The 19,933-nt window shown below is 34.9% G+C and overlaps 2 protein-coding genes across 2 annotated transcripts in view; both read left to right on the top strand.

Moving 5' to 3' along the window:
* The window catches only part of LOC103572432 (two pore potassium channel protein sup-9), a 46,352-nt gene extending 32,404 nt beyond the window's left edge, over positions 1-13,948 (top strand). Inside the window, exons 2-8 of the mRNA XM_008551051.2 lie at positions 9,125-9,258; positions 9,847-10,003; positions 10,856-11,144; positions 11,225-11,380; positions 11,590-11,765; positions 11,889-12,218; positions 12,294-13,948. Of these exons, the coding sequence (XP_008549273.1) occupies positions 11,018-11,144; positions 11,225-11,380; positions 11,590-11,765; positions 11,889-12,218; positions 12,294-12,608 (1,104 nt within the window). The 5' untranslated portion in view covers positions 9,125-9,258; positions 9,847-10,003; positions 10,856-11,017 and the 3' untranslated portion in view covers positions 12,609-13,948. The remainder of the gene's footprint in view (positions 1-9,124; positions 9,259-9,846; positions 10,004-10,855; positions 11,145-11,224; positions 11,381-11,589; positions 11,766-11,888; positions 12,219-12,293) is intronic.
* Positions 13,949-17,844: 3,896 nt separating this feature from the next.
* The window catches only part of LOC103572459 (zinc finger protein 711-like), a 27,033-nt gene continuing 24,944 nt past the window's right edge, over positions 17,845-19,933 (top strand). Inside the window, exons 1-3 of the mRNA XM_053741317.1 lie at positions 17,845-18,505; positions 19,296-19,469; positions 19,552-19,852. Coding sequence (XP_053597292.1) covers positions 18,374-18,505; positions 19,296-19,469; positions 19,552-19,852 — 607 coding nt within the window. The 5' untranslated portion in view covers positions 17,845-18,373. The remainder of the gene's footprint in view (positions 18,506-19,295; positions 19,470-19,551; positions 19,853-19,933) is intronic.

Here is a 19,933-nt window from a genome sequence, read left to right as displayed (position 1 = left end):
TGTACTGGTAGCTATTACCAGTTTACATGCGTGAACTAGCTATATATATATATATATATATAAATAGCTGAGTTAAAAAAAATAAACGGCGTGACAGCGGGGTCTAGGAGTCCGAACTCTTGGACAGCGGAAAATCGCCCGCGGCAACGGATCTCTCTATTCGGGCGCGCGCACTGTTTCCCACGGTGTTGACCAAGTTTTATCGTGGTCGCATGAAAAATGCATCAACGAGCACGCAGTATCTCTTGGCTCGTCACGAGCCCGGCACTGCGTCACGGTTTCGTTGTTGACGCTCCATGATATGCCTGGACGTCAACAAGCCGATCAGTTTGTCCACGTCCTTGTAAAAATGCGAGGCTCATCCCAGTAAATTTATCGATGATAAAATATTACGGCACTTTGATACTGAATTCAAATTTAGCATCTCATAAAAATTCAACCTGAATTTTAGATACTTTAACAGCGACGGTATTTTATTTTATTTTATAAATAAAATTTAAAGAAAATAAATGGCAAGTAAAATAAATAAAATTTCCGATTATTTAATGGAAATTTTAAAAAAATTTAATAAATCTCTGAAATAGCATTTCTATATCAGGTTCTTTATATACATTTGCTAGTGATATTGCTGTCGATAAATGTCAATTGATTTCCACAAGTAGCTATTGTCCAATGGCATGAAGAAAAACCTTTAAAATTCATGAACTTGAATTCAAAAGATGTTTTCACCTCTCTTTAGTCATATATATCCCTGCTGATACTTTATCTGGATCCAAAAAATTTTTTTACTAAAAATCTGGGCTCTTGACGTCACAAGTGAATAATTTCTGACGTCGGTATACAGAAAGTGGAAACAGGAAGCAGAGAGGATGTGGTTTTGTTATTGTATAATATTTTCTGGCATTGTAAGATCTGTCATTGTCAAAATAAACTAGCGATTGGTGAAGATAAAAATCCAGTGAGAATTGATACCAGAGAAAAATTGATTTACGTTGTCCGATTATTTTCTCTGATGCGCTTATGTTTCAGCAGAACTGAACAACCGAAAGACTGGGTGTCTATAGTTGTGTATATATTGTATATATATTGTATAGCAGACTGGCAAATGAATCGATATATATAACTTGTGTTACCGCTATTTTTCAACTCCGGCTTCTACACAACTCTGACTGGCATACTGGAAGTAGCATCTGCTGGTCTTACCTTTTTCCCACAAGACTTTGCGTCAATCTATAGCCTGCTATCTATCTACTTTATTTTTATTTTATTTTTTCTGTTTCAAAGTCCCGACATTAAAGTTAACTTTTTTTTTTTTTTTTTCTTATCCAACCACTCTGTAGATAATTATCTGGGCAGTTTTTGGGGTAAGGAACAAAATTAACCGACACCGTGCGGTAAAATAAAAATAATTCATTAAGTAATTTAAAAAGTTTTTATTTTTATATAACTTTATAAAGTCTGTAATTTCATGCGTGGCTAGCGAGTTAATCCGAGATAAGCGAAAGTACTCGCTCTGAAAATTTTAAGTGTCGACATTGGAAAGAAAAAAGTTTTTTTCTCGAAATAAAATTAAGAAAAACAGTTTAATTGGGTTGTTGGTGAAAGGGGAGCTGAGACTCGAGAGCTGAGTTGAAATGGATGGAAAATGTTGAGAAAAAGTTTGATAAGACAGTGACTGTAAGTAGCTCCGAATGTGGCCGTTAGTTCGATTCAGACTCGGCTAAAGAGATGAAGTACAAGTGGTTGAACTGCCAGGGGAAAACGCGAAAGAGATGACTCGAAAGGCTAAAAGACCTCTCTTGAGTATTAAAGAGAGAAGGAAATGTACGGTAGCAGTGCACCCGGGCGTATGATAACGTCTAGTGCACGTCAGAGAGAGCAATCAAGAAGAAAGGACCCCGGCTATTTGTGTAAGTGTGGGCGTGTGTGCGAAATTCTCTATGGTCTCACTGGATTTCCTGCCGACTAATGCTCCTACTGAAACCTATTAAATTTTCTGTATATAAATAAACGTCCATTTACGATGTTTATATTTATATTTTTTTTTGCGAACAGAAATGTATATAAAAAAATGTTAAAAGCTGAACGAACTGGAGAATAATTCATAGGGATTTACATTAACTTAAATGTTAAAATGGATGACTGATAAATCCCACAAGTAATTTATCAGTCCCAGGTTGAATTATTTCTTCAATTTATAGATAGGGTGGAAAAAAATATTTTATGCATTGAATCCTTGATTTTTTATTTTCATTACTTTATTTATTTACTGTTTACTCTCCGGAGAGTGGAAAAGTTGTATAGAGCAAGTGAGGCAATTAATTTTTTGTAAAGAAAGTGGGCAATAAATGGTAAAATTCGACAATTAATTAGAATGTGTATCGGAGAACTGTAAGAGGAAACGTTAAAATTTAGTTGATAGTCAGAGGTCATGCAAAGTAATTAACCGGATGTTGTAGCCAGTTACCAGTAGCATTGCACACACGCGGCCCGTCAGTTCCTGGACAATGAGTTTTGGACAGATTCCAAACAGCGACAACTGGGAGAGAGACGGACAGACGGGAATTAAGAGAGAATGAGTTGCAATAAAAAAAGGAAGACAATTTTATGGTGACCATACATGCAACACACACACACACACACACATGTTATTAAATAGACTTACTAATTCAGCTCACCTGGCTCGAATTTTGCGCGCATCCTCTGTATGCTCACTTTACCGGCGAGAGTGTACCCGCTGATGAGAAATACTACCGCCGGTGGCTGTTTTAAGGGCAAAAGGATTTCAGCAAATGAGATCCTCGTGACCTTTGAGTATATAATTGGAATAGTTTAATAAGTTGGCATATTCAAGTATTTTGAGATAGAGAAGAGGTTGAATCGAGAGCCCAGAAGCGACAGGAGAATGGCTTCTGAAAGAACTAGCCCAGGGGGATGAGATGGAAGACAATACCAACATGCAGATAATATAGAAGGGGAGAGCAACTGCATTGCAGAACCGTCGTTAGAATTTCCGATCCAGCACCCGCGATTACTAGCGACTGAAAATATTACTCGTTTACGACGCCGATAACTTTGTATATTTGCTGTTAATTTACATTTAGCTGTAAAAGAAAAAAAAATACTGGATTCAGAGTTACTGTTTGCAACAACTCCCGCGGGTTCAATTTATAAGCGAACGTAAATTTTATCACGGCAGTCATTATGTTAACTGTAAAATCTACAACCTCAAGTTGAACCTCTCATTTATACGTAAGCACATTTCTAAAAGCTTTAAATTCATAATGCCCAAGTTTATGCAAGTATATTCGTAAATATAGACAAATATATAGATATATATTTATAATGTAGATGGTACATAACAACATCAACCAGAGAAACTTTGTGAATCTGTTTAGCAACAGAGTAAATGATACCTGACGTACAAGCTTGTGAAGGCAACTCCAATTTCGCTTGACGATCTGCTCGGTGGATTTGAGTGTCCCTCGTAAAATCGGTCGAGATAGATTGGATTACTTTACTACCCAGTGTGCAAGTGTAGGTGCAAGTATATATATGTGTGTCATACAAATGGTCGCATGCACAAACAGCATCAACTTGGTCTTGGTTCCCAGCATCTATATCCCGAGGTCGTAAAAACCTCCGATTACAGGGCGTTTTCAATAAACTACCAAGATCCCCCTTGCTCATGGGCACATGTCCTGTCACATGTGCTGCTCAAACATTAAACAACTTATGCACATAAAAAAGTAACTATAAAAGTTGTGGGTAGGGAGGAAAAAAGTGGTAATAAAAGTAGAGTAAAGTAAACTAGAGTTCAGGTAGCGGTTTATTTTAGGAGAATAAGATCGAGTTGTGGTTGTGGTTGAGGGTGAGGATGCTTCTTAATGATATCAAGGCTGTGCATTATTATGGCTGATGGAGATGACTTGTGCTTACACGTTGCCCGGTTTTGGTGTGATATAAGGATGTGCAAACACCTGTGTACTGTGTATATATAAATATATATATATATATATATATATATATATGCTATACAGTACGGCACGACTAGACGCGGCGGGCTACGGATCATGAATGTATGCATGAGCTCCGAGCATACGGCGTCTTCCGGTTATACATCAACAAGAGTACTGAGTACTGACTATATACATGAGTAGATATATACATATATCTACTTGTATTATTATATGTACTTGAGATTCATATATGCATCTGTACATGCACGGTCCACTTTGACAGAGACTCCCGCGAGGTTCTTTCAATGGAGTGAGAGAACAAGAGCGGCTGACTAGATGAAGGATGAAGGAGAGTTAAGCAGTAGTTGTGCCTAAGGTTACTGAAAGCATAACATGGGGCTGTGCGCAAAACGAATGACATAACAAGAATATGCCCCGGGCTCTGTTGGCCCGCCCTACGCTCGTTCTCGCTCCAGTACGCTCTCGTCTTATTTCTTCGGCCAATTGTTTTGTCGAGATAAATAAAAAAGAAAAAAATAAATAAATAAATAAATAGTATAGCAGAAAAGTTGGATCGCTAACGATACTGCAGAGCACCTGACAAACTTACTTTACTACTTGTTCCGCAAAAGTATTTTTAAAATTTTTTATCGGCATTTTTATCTCAAGACGGTTTAGCAGTTCCGAGCGTCGAATCGCTCAGATTAAATGAAGCTGCCAGAAAGTTTACTTTTCAATAGTTTACTTTTTTTTTTTTTTGGCTTTTTACTGCCGCGTCGGCATCCATGTATATATTGACAAGTTTTCCTTTTTTTAGTGAGGGAAAAATTTTAGCTGGACAAACTCGTTTCTACTTTGTGCAAATATATAACGAGTGAGTGAATATAAAGAACGAATTTTTAGGCTAACTATAATTTTTTCGAGGTGAAATACTGTTTGCATAAAACTAAAAAGAAAGAAGCCAGTGGCTTTATATACATATATAATCAACGCTCGTTGATTAGAGTTTGAAACTCACTTAGTTAGCCTGCATATATACATTACCGTCAAATAAAATTCATAAACCTGACGGGACTCTTTCACTCGCGCAATTGTATAAGCAGTCACGTCAGCAAGTGCTGCTGGATATATATTACACTAGATCGTTTTATTATATACGGGTTTATTAAAATAAATTTGTCATCATTACCGTCATACCCAGTGTGTAGTATTAATTAATTTATATGAACAAGTTTTCCACGCGTTAACTAAATAATATATATATATATATACGTATATACAATAAAATAAATAAAAAAAGTTTATCGTCTAGTTTGAAGCTTGTTATCGATGAACAAGCATTGTCCATACATTCTTCGGCCCATGACGTATTCTCGATATTCATCAAGAACGACGTGTTCACAGAGATAATAGAGAGATGGAGAGCTTGCTATATATTTATATATAGATCTATAAATACATAGATATAGATATGTATATGTATAAATCGTTGCAGAAAAATTTTCATTTTCATCCTCGAGACCGAGGCAATCTATCACGTCCTCTCGTGCGGATCATTCCTCTGCAGTTCTGTCGCCTCCAATCGATACCTCCCTCGGTCTCTATTTCCACTGCCGTCGCCACCCTCGAGATCTCCTTCTCCGTCTCAATCTAGCCTCGATTCGCCGATTCATTCATCTCGGCGACACGACACCAAGTTTCTCCCCGTTTTTAAGTCTCCTTTTTATAAAACATAAAATCTCCAACGAATTATTATGAATCTTCGTATGCCTGAGAGCGGTGCCAGATGCTTTGGCACATCTCTGTTCTTCCACCCACCCGACCGCCCGCTATATATGTATGTACATATGTGAGTACCTCATATGTATAAATAATGTACATATATAGATCGATTATTCACCCTCGATGTCGAACCAACACACGAAAAGTTCTACACACATGTATGTACTGACACTGCACGACGATACAGTGCCGTAACAAGTGTTACACAAAGTTTGCCTCTTATATTATCCGTTTCCAAAAATAATTCAAATCATTACCATCAATTTTATTCGTCCAATTTAACTGAAAGATTAAACTCTCATCAATAGTATGACGGCAGAGTAAAAATAAATAGTTTGAGGACTCGACAGAAAATGGAATAATGGCAAAAGTTCAGACGGATAATAATGTTAGGATATGACATATGAAACCGCTTGCCCGAGATCATTGTCCTGCGAGCGTCCAATTGTAGTTTATTTTTATCTCAACACTGCTGGTCTATTCCCAGCAAACGGTGATATATATATATATATATATATATATTGACTGAGCTGGAATTCTATCCCATTGGGTGTGGAGGTCTCGGAGGTCTCCTCAGTGAGCCTACAGCCTGGAAGGCACTGCCGTGGTATAGTGATGAGCGCAGACGAAATATCCAGCATTCAATTCATCTGAAGAGAATCCCGGAAGTCTTGAGCTAAGGGCCGAAGGCCGGAAGCCGAGAGATAAATGTTCCGACGAGTCCTGAGGCCTCGGGCTCATAAAATAAAACGTAATGAATAGTCTGATGAGAATACATTAAATCTGCTATTCATGAGCTGCCCGCTTTACTGGAATTAACACCACAGTTTCTTTAATTTCTCTCCTTCTCCCTTATGCTCCTTCCTGACTTTTTTTTTCCAACCTCCTGTTACTTTTTTACTAAAACTTTTATTTCTCAATCTTAAAGTTTAATGGCTCGATTACTGTTATTTCCGGTAAATAAAACGAAAGGATGAGTAGAAAATACGCCCGAGGAATACAACCGTGTGCCGGTGCAATGGCTGAGAGAGCACTAGATGATATTATTGAATAAAGCAAGAGACAATACTCGAGTATTATTGAATCTACGACCTCATAGTAATGTCGGGGTACTATTCCCCGTGCACGAGAATTGTAAACCCGGTACTCTGTACTCAATGCCAATGTCTGTCGTCGCGCAAAAGACAATAGAGAAAACTGGTGCGATCTAAGTGAGTCTTACCCTCATTACCATCTTCCGACACTTCCGCTTTTCATCATCATTATTGTCGTCTTCCTCGACGACCAATCGACTTTTTTATTGCCCACTTACTATGATTATTATTTGATTTTATTATTTTGCAACATCCGTCCTTTTTATTTCCTCATTGCATCCAAATATTTTATCGTGACGCTCTCGCCCGAGTTTAGCCCGCGAAATTCAGACTGACGTACAGCATCCCCAATAAAATAACATGAAAAATAAAGGTATAACCCACGATCCCATCAACCAGACCATAGATAATTCAATTCCGCCGAAAAAAGTTTTAAATGTCTCGACTGAAGAAACTTCAAGTATTTTATTCCATTTATGTCCTAAGAATGGAAACCGGATTAGCTTAGCTTAACGCTTTGAATCACTTATTTTCTTATGGCAGAAAAAAAAATATTTCATCTGAGAAAAACGACTCGACCTCTTAGTTGACGTTGAACCCCTGGGCTTTATGTATTTCTTAATGTTTTTCTTGATAACTGACGCCGTCTGAGTTCCTTAAATATGAATAACTGAAAAAAACTGGAAAAATTTAACTTAGAAAATTTAATACGCGACTCATACAGGGCAAATACATTTACATTATAAATTTTTAAATTTACATTTTTGAGTCCTCACCTCTGAGTCTGCGACAGCTCTGTCTTCTATTTGGTTATTTTTCAGCCTCCGTGAAATCCACTTTAATCTCGGAACACCGCGATGGCTTACGCATTACGAATTCTCATCGCAGAGCTTGCGCCGAATAGAAATGAGTGACTGAATAGAATGAATGAGCAAAAGAGCCTGAAAAAAATCTAAATAAAAATAAAAGTTATATTTGATATATTTCGGTTAGAGCAGACGTGAGTCGCGAAATGAGAGCGCATGAAAAATTTTTCATCCCGAGCGAGTAGCCACTCTAGTCATAAATGAGCTCCACTGTCTCGTGTGGGGTTAGTGCATACCAATGATTACACTAAACCAAGTGCAAGAATGAGAATGATAATAAAAATGATAAAATTATAAAAAATATGCGCGAGATTATTATTTTTCACTCGTACTTATTTTTATTCTCTTTTCACCTGCAGTGTCGTTTTTTTAAAAATAGTAATGAAAAAATTGTGAAACCCTGGGTGTATAGTCACACGGACTTCTTTTCAAACTCTTTTTCCTCCCCCTCACACGCGCTCTAGCTCTACACTCCAGTACTCTGTACTCTATACCCACTCCTATTTATTTTCAAAGCAAAAACTCTGGTGTAAAAAATTTCACAGAGAGCAGGCTGTGAGGGAGAGTAAAAGGGGCATGAAAGCTCTCTCGATATCCGTATGCTTTTTCTCTACATGCCGTTGAAAAATGTGTAGATATCTTGGCATTGCAACACAACATATTACTGCTCTTACCTAGTGCATTTATACGTGTGAGCAAATGTATATAAATATATATCGAACGAAGCCTCTGAAATTTCAAAGGGTATGGAAAAATTTAAAATACTTAAAAAAATGCTTGTATCACTCGGACCATATGTCAAGAAATCTTTATCCGATATTTATTGCAGTTATAACTTTACACTGAATAGAATTTTTTTTTTCCATTTTCTCTTTATATGTTTTTATGTAGCAAGTATATAAATAGAAATAGCAATTTTTGTATTATGTATGTCGATGCTTGGATGTTATTTTCTTTATTCGAAGAAATGATGCCCGAGCGAGAGAAACTTCCGTTCAATTTGCCTGGATGAAATTGCTTTCGGGTCCGGCGAACGAAACACTCAAACATTCGCGCGATAGAATACATCATACGTCAGTGGAGTACACACTCCAGTATTAGTATACGATACTGTAGAGGACGGTGACACTTTCCGGCGCGATATGAGATGATCGAATGAAAGAGGAAGCGAATCGATCCATCGATTTAAAGCTCCTTCATCGTTTTAACTCTCTACCGTTAATAATTTACAACCGGGGAAATTAAAAACTCAGTGGGATTCAAACTTTTGCGTTTGATGTTTAAAAAAAAAAAAACAGGAATGAGTCGCGCGATAAATTCATTCGGGTCAGACAGTTGGTTAAGTAAATTTGGTATAAATTTTGTCAGACCGATAGATTATTTATTATCTTAAATAGTAATTTGTTTTGTTCTCTGATTTCAGCAGCGGGAATAAAGGCCGTGGCACACTAGTTTGAGGAATGGCGTCGACGTGGCGTTGGAAAGAGCGGAAGCACTGCCATATCATTTCGCTCGAGCCTTTGTTCTTTACAAAGGAAACCACAAAAAGGACTGCAGGTGAGAGTAGTTTGTATCCTAAATGACTCTACATTTTGTTTACAATTACCATTGTACGTCCAAAAGTTATTTATTTCCCAACGAACTGAGTTACTGCTTTGCCACGTCATTAACTGAACCCCTATACACTGGACGGCGCTTTTTTCGATAAAAGTCATTTGTTGAAACAAACTGTCAGTATATTATAAGAAGGCAATCAAAAATACCATTGATATGGTCCGGGGTAATTTATTTTTATCTTTAAGCTTTTTTTCCTCGTAATTTTTTTTTTTCGAGAGGTTAAAGGTAAACGTGAACGTAAAGTCGTTGTAGATCCGTTTATTTTCTAGCTCAACCCTCATTCTTGTCTTTTGGTCCCTCTCGTATCTTTTCCGACCAACGGAGTATACAGAGGACGAGTCTCCTTTGACTTTCTCCCGTCACTTTTATCAGACGATTGTATCAAAGCGAAATCGGCCTTCGCCTTCAACCGGCTTCTCTTTCATTCCTCTAGTCTCATTGACGTCATTCTTCCATCTTGTATTATAAAAAATAAAATAAAAAAGTATTCTTTAACTTTTAACTGAAATACAGTTTATTTTATTTCAGAGAAACTAAAGAAAATTGTCGTCAGAGGTGCATGGAACCCAAGTCTGAGGAAGCGGCCAAGCGAAACGGCCCTGTAGCGACTACGGTTCTAGAAATCAAGATACTGGACCAGTGAGAAAGGACACTGATAAAAGATAAACAAAAGCTCAAATTAAAGGTAAAAATATTTACTATACTCGCTAACAATCACAAATATTACTAGACCTTTACATCCTTGCCAGCTCGAGTAAAAAAAAAACAATAGACCAAGTCAGGCGACTTTTTAGACGAGCTCAAAGATTTACTGACTTGTTACCGGCTGAGTCATTTATTTATAAAATATTAAGTTCAGAGTCTTCTCTCTTATTGTAGAGTTCTCTCCCTTTATAATTAACCAACTATAAATAGAGAGCAATTACATGAGAAAATTTAGATTTGTCGGAGTCCCAGCGTTATATTACTCTGGTTTATTAATGATCAAGTCAAAGACGGTTGTGAAACGTCGTAAATTTATCCCCAGTAATTATTCAAAAGCTGAAATAACTTATCCGAGTAAAAATCACAATAGTTTTAATTAAAAAATTTTAACAACAATGGGTTGTAAAAATATATCGGACAGGTCTAAAAGTACTTGTGTATGTAATATTTTTAAAATCAGCGGCAACGAGTAAAACTCAGGAATTGAGTCTGTAAAAAAAAATAAAATTTAATATTTATTTAGCATATTATACAAATACTTAGTGCATACATAAATTTATATTTTTTATGTGTCATAAATATGAAAAATTTATTCAGCGTATAAACTTTTCCTCGCTAGAAAGTTATAATTGTAGATAAGGTTGAAAAATGTTAATGAATTATGAATTTATATGTCTCCAAATGTTTTGTATTTAAAATATATGTACGAGCTCAAGTTATCTTGGGTAATTTTATTCAAAGACAATGCTGACTTTTATTTTTCATATTTATTAGTGATTATTATTTTGTTGGGTCAAAGGTTATAATAAATTATGTGTGATTTTAATTACAGGTGATTTAAGTTGTCTTGAAAAAAATAAAAAGAAAAAGAAAAAGATTTACTGGCAAAGACAAAAGGGCTCACAATGGGCCCGTTACTTCACGGTGTAACCCACTGAGCGATGCAAGTAGTTAGGGCCGAGGCCCTGCTAGTGAGCATGTGGCTCACTAGAGAATGAAGAAGCAAAACGTCCGGACCCTATCGTTGATCGTCTGCACGTTCACCTATCTCCTTATCGGCGCTGCGGTATTTGACGTCCTCGAGTCCGAGACGGAAAACCGGCGCAAAGAAGCGTTAGACGGTAATTATTACTCTATTAAATTATCATCATTAATAATGACAAGAGCTTTTTAAAAATATATGAATATGTATATATTTTAGCCATCGAGAGAATGGTCAAACGCAAGTACAACATAAGCGAAGACGACTTCAAAATAATGGAAACTGTCGTGCTGAAGACGGAACCACACAAGGCTGGCCAGCAGTGGAAATTCGCCGGGGCATTCTATTATGCCATCACGGTCCTCACTACTATCGGTCGGTACACACGCTTATTTCCCCTAACGCACTCCTCTACCCGCTTATCCCGTCATAGCAAGCGAACTTTATCTGAACAAATCACGCGCTGCTTTATCGCGTAATTTCATAGCCGCTTAAGTGAATTAAAGTGTTTGAAAAGTTATTTTTTAGCTGTAAACTTTGTCCCTATTTTTTGGCCGCTCACTCAAGTTAACTCTCATTATCAGGTTACGGGCACTCGACTCCAAATACGATAAGCGGTAAGCTGTTCACGATGTGCTACGCGATAATCGGCATCCCCTTGGGCCTCGTCATGTTTCAAAGCATCGGAGAGCGTTTAAATAAATTTTCATCCGTCGTCATACGCAAAGTCAAACAAAAACTCAACTGCGAGGACGTTCAGGTATCAACTTGTGCATTCAGTAATTCATGCTATGCCCGAACTTTTGACTGATCTAATAATAGATCCTATATATAATTTTAATAAGAGAATATTAATTTGAGTATTTAATTTGTCGGATTACAGGCATCGGAAATAAACCTGATCTTTGTGGTGACATTTCTCTCAAGTCTGACGATAACGGGTGGCGCAGCTGCATTCTCAAAATACGAAGGCTGGTCTTATTTTGATTCTGTGTATTACTGCTTCATAACACTGACAACGATCGGCTTTGGCGACATGGTCGCGCTACAAAAAGATAACGCCCTCGACAATAAACCCGAGTACGTTATATTCGCACTTATATTTATTCTATTTGGACTGGCGATAGTTGCCGCCTCTCTCAACTTGCTCGTGCTGAGATTTGTCACGATGAACACTGAAGACGAGAGGCGAGACGAGGCTGAAGCGCTCCAGGTACTTATCAGCAACAACAATAATAATAATGATGATAATTTTATTATAAATTTATAAAATTGTGTATAATTTAAGGCTGCGCAAGGAGCAGTCAGACTGGAGGGCGATGTGATAACTGCCAACGGCTCGATACTCTCGGGGCAAATGGGGAATCAGGGAGACACGATATCGCTGGTAGACGATGCGTCTGTGTGCAGTTGCAGGTGTACTGGTTTTTACAGGAAGCAACGGCGACCGCGGTTCACAGTACGTCGTTCGCCCGGCAAGATCTCACATCTGCTGCCTATGCAGCAGTTTCCGGCCTCGAGTTTTAGGGATGATATTCGTCCGCCGCCTCTCACGCCGCTGCTCCAACTACCGCCAATTTACCCGCACAGAGCGAGCATCTGACGACCCCCATCGGTTAAAACTGTGCCCACACCCGCTCACGTAATACTGCAGTACCAAATGACGCGACGAGCGTCTTTTTGAACACATACTTTATCCATTCCCTCTGCTCCCCTCACTACTCTACTCATATATATTTAATATAACTACATCTACATCTATTATAACACTACTAATATTAATAATAATAATAATTGAATAACTAGTGCGAGAATTATATTAAATATTAACGAACAATTATAAATATATATATAAATATAAATATATAATTCAAATGTGATACGAAAATAAAGTATTGTTGGGAGAATGCGACATGTGTCGCTCCAGAGAAATATTTCTCAATCGCGTGCCATAAACTCTAGCCAAATTCCAAAGTCTCGATGATGATAATCATCATCATCGTGGAAACTAACTTGTAGTACCAATCGAACTAGTTTTGTCGAAACTAATAATCATCTATTACTATTATTATTAACTTATTGCCACAAAGAAAAAGAGTAAATCTTGTTTAATCTTACCACTATTTCCTCGCTCAAAATATCGAATAGACACAAACGTTAATGCGTTAATCCGATCCATGTACTTCCTGTTAGACTCAGACCGACTCCTCTCCTCAGTAGCCCCGTCTGTGTCCTAAATCACGACAGATTGCCGAGCCGGTGATTCGGAGTGTCATCCTCTATAAAATATGTACATCAGACTCCTGTTTAATTAGTCGCGGACACCGAGGCTCGGGATCTTGGTAATCTTGTACAAACAAAAACGAAATAAATTTATTATTATTTTATTAATTATTTATTATTATTATTTTATCATAGCGAGCAAGTGACCATGTGTTCCGTAGTGCGAGAAATAACAAATGCATAACAATATATATATAAATAAATATAATATTTATATATTTACGTTCAAACTTTAAAAAGAAGTAAAATTTTTCATTAAGAATTTTTCAATTTATATGTATATATAAAATATAAATAATAAATACAAAATAGTTTTAGGTGCTACGAGTTGAGGCGACTTTGTGCCTCGATGTAAATATAAATAATAATAATAATAATAATAATAATAATAATAATAATAATAATAAGGGATGAAAATACAATACAATAAAAAAAATAATAAAAAGACACAACGCAGATGCGGTGACGAATAAATTCCGAATTTTACACTTCTTTAGTTTTAAGGGCTAAATCAATAGACTTTGTTGGTAATATGTCTCGTTGGCAAAAGTGTATCTAATTTAATCAGATGATTTAAATGTCGATTTAAATCACGGGACAATGATCCTTTGCCGCGCCAAGACGTTGTAACAAATAAAATTTTTAAACGGGTCAATCAAGTATTTGAAATATTCCAAGATCTACATGTACAAATATATAAATAATTAAATTAATAATAATATTATTGATAATATATATATATATATATATATATATATATATATATATATATATATATATATATATATATATATATATTTAATCCTTGATATTATTTTCTAAGCCTTGTAAAAATCCATACAGTTAGCAGCTTATTTTAACTCTTTATCTCTTACATTTCAATCGATTTAAATTTTTAAAGACATTTAATTATTTAATTAACGCTTGTAACTCTTATCTATCATAAAAAAAAAAAAAAAATAAATAATTATCAATAAATTTTATCAATGAGACAAAAGACATTTCTAGATGTTGAAACTAGGGTTGTATTGATAGCGGAGTAAAGTGATTATACATTTTGCAATTAATTCGTAATTAATGTACCTCCTACACTTATATATACAATTATTTTGACATAGATGTATTATGTTTATTATTGTGATTATATATTATTGTACGCCATTACATTATACTATTTTAAGAATAATAATAATAATAATTATTATTATTATTATTATCATTGGAACACTAGATGTAAAACCGTCAACTTAAGACGACGGAGCTTAGTTAGAAATGGGACACAATTAGTGATATGAAGATAATGTGCTTTGCTGGTTACACGAGTACAAATGGCTATAATAATGAATGAGAGTGAAGGGATACATAAGCGGATTATTAATCTACTATAGAAATATGTGAGCGACATGTGAGCGAATATTTCTTATAACGCGAGTTCGAGGCTCGTGTTCACATTACGTAGAGTGTGATTGTTAATAAAATTGTAAATTTAAAAAAAAAATTGTAATATAATTATAATTAATTAATTAATTAATAATAGTAATAATAATAATAATAATAATAATAATAATAATAATAATAATAATAATAATAAAGCAAGAGATGAATCTTTTGCACCTTACGAATTATTAGATATGGCCTTCGTAAAATGTCATGTCGCTGATGATCAGCTGAATAAATCTATAATAATAATAATAGTATTTAATAATTGATAATTGATAATATATATCATGCATGATATATACGCATATTTTACCTCTTCTTCTTATTCTTCTTCTTAAACTTTAACTTATTAAAATAATTCGATTATTATCCAGCTCTATCTCGTTAACGATTTTTATAGATTTAAAATTGGATAATTAAATATTTCGCTTTGTTCTTCTCGCGATTTTATTATATCGCCAATTAATGTCTTATAATTTTAGCTGAACCAGTAAATTTATATATAATTATTGAAAATTTAATTATATATGTATATATAAATTACGTATCGAAGAAGAGTAAATAAATATTAAATAAAAAAAAATGTCTACGTTGCCAACGAATTTTAGACCAAATTTTCCAGCGTCGACTACTAGTGAGTTTAAGATTTTAAGTGTAAAAAATTAAATAAATTGGTTCGTTAATATTATTATTATTATTATTATTATTATTATTATTATTATTATTATTATTATTATTATTATTATTATTATTATTATTCTTATTATTTATTAATTTAATTCGATTTATAAATAATTATTCAAGGATTCAGTCTGGTATTGGCAGTCTCAGAACTGATTCCCAGTATTTTTTAAGTACCAATCCATTAAAATTATTATTACATATACATATATATATATATTTATATATTAAATGATGCTACGTTATAATAAAGCGGTTTATGATTTAATTGCTAATTTGAATATTTTCCATTAGCTTAATTTGATGGCTAGTCAAAGCGTATTGTGGTGTGTCTCCAACTGCACGCATTCGCAATAAATTTCAAAATTATCTCAGAAGGATTTTATGCCTGGGCATATATATTTATATTTATTTTATGTATTATGTTCATTGTCATTATACAACTTGCCGGTAAATTTATAAATTTATAAAAAATTAATTTCAAAAGACGGTAATATTCCGATAGATATATAAATTATATATATTCGTAATAGTTATTAAATAATAATTAAAAAAAAAAAAATGAGAATCAGCAGGGCAAAAATACGATAATTTTTTGCTATTGTTATAGCAGTAAGTGTATAGTTATGATAAAGTTAAATAATCTAATGATATATTTAAAAATAATGAAATTTGTGCATCGAAAGAACGCGAGTGTTGATTATTATGACAGATAATTGACGATTCAAAATAGATTCCGGGCTAAGGGAAGTGTTGAAAAAAAAATGCTAGATAGTAATGAATAGGAGTCTCAAATAAAATGGAACTGTATTGCGAAAATTTAATGGGATTGTAGAAATAAATATAAGAATTTAAAATAAAAGTGGCCAAAATGTCAACAAAGATAATTTAAGTACTTGAGCAAAGAAAGAGATAAATAACCAGCTGATAATTTTTAAAAGTTATGAGTGTGAATGTAGCAGACATCAGAGAATCAATAAATTTTAAATAAATTGAAATAATGAAATTTTAAAAAGTGCGCGAACGAATTTTTCATTGATCTAAACACGCATTTTTTAAATTTTATTTATTTACTCAAAAATTTTAAAATTGCCATGATCCTGAAGTCAGAAGACCACTAAAAATTTTTGGGTTTTTCTAACAAATAAATTACAAAAAAAAAAAAAAACTAAAAATATGCACATGTAGAAAATAAAAAAATCTAGAAGTGCATTTTTTTAAATACTTTTTTTTTTATAATTTATGATTTATAAAAAAGTCTAAAAATTATCAGACGTCAGCTGACTGAGTATCATAAAATTCCCACTTGTCAGTTGCATTCACACTTATAAAAAAATTTTGCTTTTAAATAATTAGTGAGTTGCAGTCATTTTGAATTCCTCTAGTTTTAAGATAATTTTAATTGCTACTTAATTGGAAAAAAAATAATGTCGAGCTAATTAACGATAGCAATTAAAAAAAGTTTATAACAAAACATCTTCCAGCGTTGACGTGAGTGCCTATTGAGGAAAATAGAGGATTGTTAATAAGCGTTTGGAGCGATTCGAGTGGAAATAAACGTTTAAGAAATAATGTTCCACATATCTCTTTTTTTCAATTTAAAATAAAAAAAATAAATAATAAAATGCCGACTCGCGAATCTAGCAGTCGCGCTGTACCAATTTGCGAGAAATAATTATATTCACTTTGTTTATCAATTTGAATTGTTCTCACTCGTGAATTAATAGTGATTCCGATAATAAAAAAAAAGAAAAAAAAACAAATAAATAAAAAAACACGTCGACGTGTATTAAAAATAAAATACCAACTTTCATGTACCAATTTCAAATCGCATAATAATTTGTAAATTACAATGGACTACCGATTATATGCTGATATATGATAATACATGTGTTCTGCCACAATAAAGCAGTTTTGTAAATTAATCAACTTGAATTATTATTCTCTCTCTCACTCTCAATATATCGATCTATCAATTCCTTTATTCGAACCTCCATCGCTCGCTTGCCGCCACCGAAATTCAAAACAGCTGGTGCCATCTCTGGGTCAGAAGTCAATTAACAGCAGACTGGCAACTGGTAAGTTGACGTGTAATCATAAATATTAATAATAAAATTAAAAACTACCTCATACCTGACCACTGATAAAAAAAAAACCAAAGTGTATTTATTCCATAAACTTTAACGCAGCAGTTTGAAAATTAACCCCCGTGTTAAGACAAAGGAAGTAGTTTTAAAAATCCGGATCGAAAGTTCTGATGGCGGCACCTAGTGCACAAAATAAATTATTTACAGCTAAAATAGGCCGATGGACTCTGATTGGCTGTCACGTCAGCTGCGTCTTCTCCCACTCCGGGTTTTCTGTACTCCTTTGTCCTCTGCGGCGTCTACCAACAGAACAAAGAGCGCCAGGTACCTAGTGCGGGACTGAATCAGTCGACAGTAAAGTGAGGGAGAGATCGAGTATCAGAAAAAGCGAGGGAGAGACAGAGACAAGTAAGTAAAGAGTGTGAGGTTTTATGTTGGGTCGTTGCGTTGCTCGGCCATCCGATCGATACCAGCGCTGCGGAGTGACCCGAACACTCACGGCAACACCCGAGGCCATTTTTGTGCACACGCTATAGCTGGCAGGAAGAACGACGACCATTATCGTAAACCACTACAGCCACTAGACTGCAAACTACAACAACCTGGTTGATGCTTCCTTCGTAAAACTGTACAGTCCGTCTACACTCCGCTGCAAGGTATAATACGATCCGGGTTTAAGTGAAGCCAGTGTCGGTGTCTGTGTATCTGGGTCTGGTGCTGGTGTGCTCGCTCGTGCGCTCTGGCTCGGACTCTGTCTCTTGGAACAGTACAATCTCTGTTTCGTTAGTGCCGCTCTCCATAAACGAACTTTTATTATACTTACGCGTCCAACGGGCGCGGCTTGGTGTCGCGAACTGGCGTTTTTAATATCAAAATCATGTCCTCTTTTGATTATTTGGATTTGTGCCGACTGTGTCTTGTGAAGGATCAAGTATCCGTCCCGATATTTGAAGGAGACGGCGATGCCAGACAAATATTCCACAAGATATCCTTCTGTCTGCCGGTCAAGGTAAGCCAACTACGCCATGCATCACTCGATCGCCATCTTGACGACTCGAGTCTTTATGTTTCTTTACAACATTATCTATTAAATGCTTCTCAATCACTGAATATATCATATTTTTCATGCGTACTCACTTAATTATTTATTTTATACATAACGTACTGTACATCTTGCCTCTGTATTTGTTTTTCATTACAACGGGGACATTTTAAAACCATTTTCTGATGATAAATTATTCATTTTATTTTTATTTTGTTTTATTTTATTACATTAGTTTTTTTTTATCAGCAGGACGCGTCTCAAAACTTTGCCGCGCTTTTGCCATGTAAATAAATTATCACCTGCCATTTAAGTTTAAATTTTGTTTTTATTTTTTAAATTATTTTTAATTTTAATTACCAGTCACCTGTAGCTCTGGAGAATTGAAAATTTATTCAAATTTCCTGGCAACTTTCAAATTTGAATTATCAAAGATTTCGAATTTTTAAAAATTTTAAATAAAAAAGTTTGTAAATTTAAATCAAATATTTATTCATTAGCACGTGACGGTAATAAATAAATTACGAGAAGTAGTACGCTATGTTTTTTTTACATACGGGTTAATGACGGCTTTGTCTTGAGATCGATCCGTTCGTTCCATTTGCTTACAAACTTCGGAGAACTGAACGCTATCTCCAATACTTTTAAAAGACGATAAAAATAGCGGGTGTTTTAAAAAAATAATAAAAAATCTTTAGAAAAGGTGTTGGTTATTGAGTAATAGGTATTAATAAATTAATAATTGTTGTTGTTACAGGTGGACAGAGAAGACAAATTGCCAAAAAAAATATGCGACGACTGTGCTTACAAAGTAGAACTCTGTTATCAGTTCTACAATACCACAGCCAATGCCGAAAAGCAACTGCTGCAATGGCTTGGAGAGGTTGGACTTGAAGACAAGCAGGATTATGAGCAAGAAGTCATGAACTCGGTAAATAAATTGTTTGATAAATCGCTAATTGGTCGAGTAATTAGTGGGCTGATGAATTAGTAAATTAATTGATGGGTTTCAGGATATGATGAAGCAGGAACCGGACAACAGAATAAATGTGACAGTTTTGTCATCGGAAGAACAATCAAACAACATGGAGATAAATATGATTGATGGGATGAGCCTGAGCTTGCCGATCATCATGACAAATCAACAGATGCCCGCGGTGTCGATGAGCTCGACGGATAACTTGCAAAATATCCAGTCGGTAGCTGGTACCAGTGTCCAGACGACCCGGCGCATGCAAAAAGACGGCGGGCATGAGGAGATTGAAGACACTGAAGAGGACGACAACTCCGAGGACGAGTGTGATGTTGACGAGGGTATAAATCATTGACGTTTTATTATAATTTAAAATTTAAATGATTTATTTTTTAATTGATTATAATAATAGCTGGACTATC

This window comes from Microplitis demolitor, chromosome 8 (assembly GCF_026212275.2).
Source record: "Microplitis demolitor isolate Queensland-Clemson2020A chromosome 8, iyMicDemo2.1a, whole genome shotgun sequence".
NCBI lineage: Eukaryota > Metazoa > Arthropoda > Insecta > Hymenoptera > Braconidae > Microplitis > Microplitis demolitor.
Note: the sequence above shows the minus strand (reverse complement) of the source record. Positions and strands in the feature narration are given on the sequence as shown.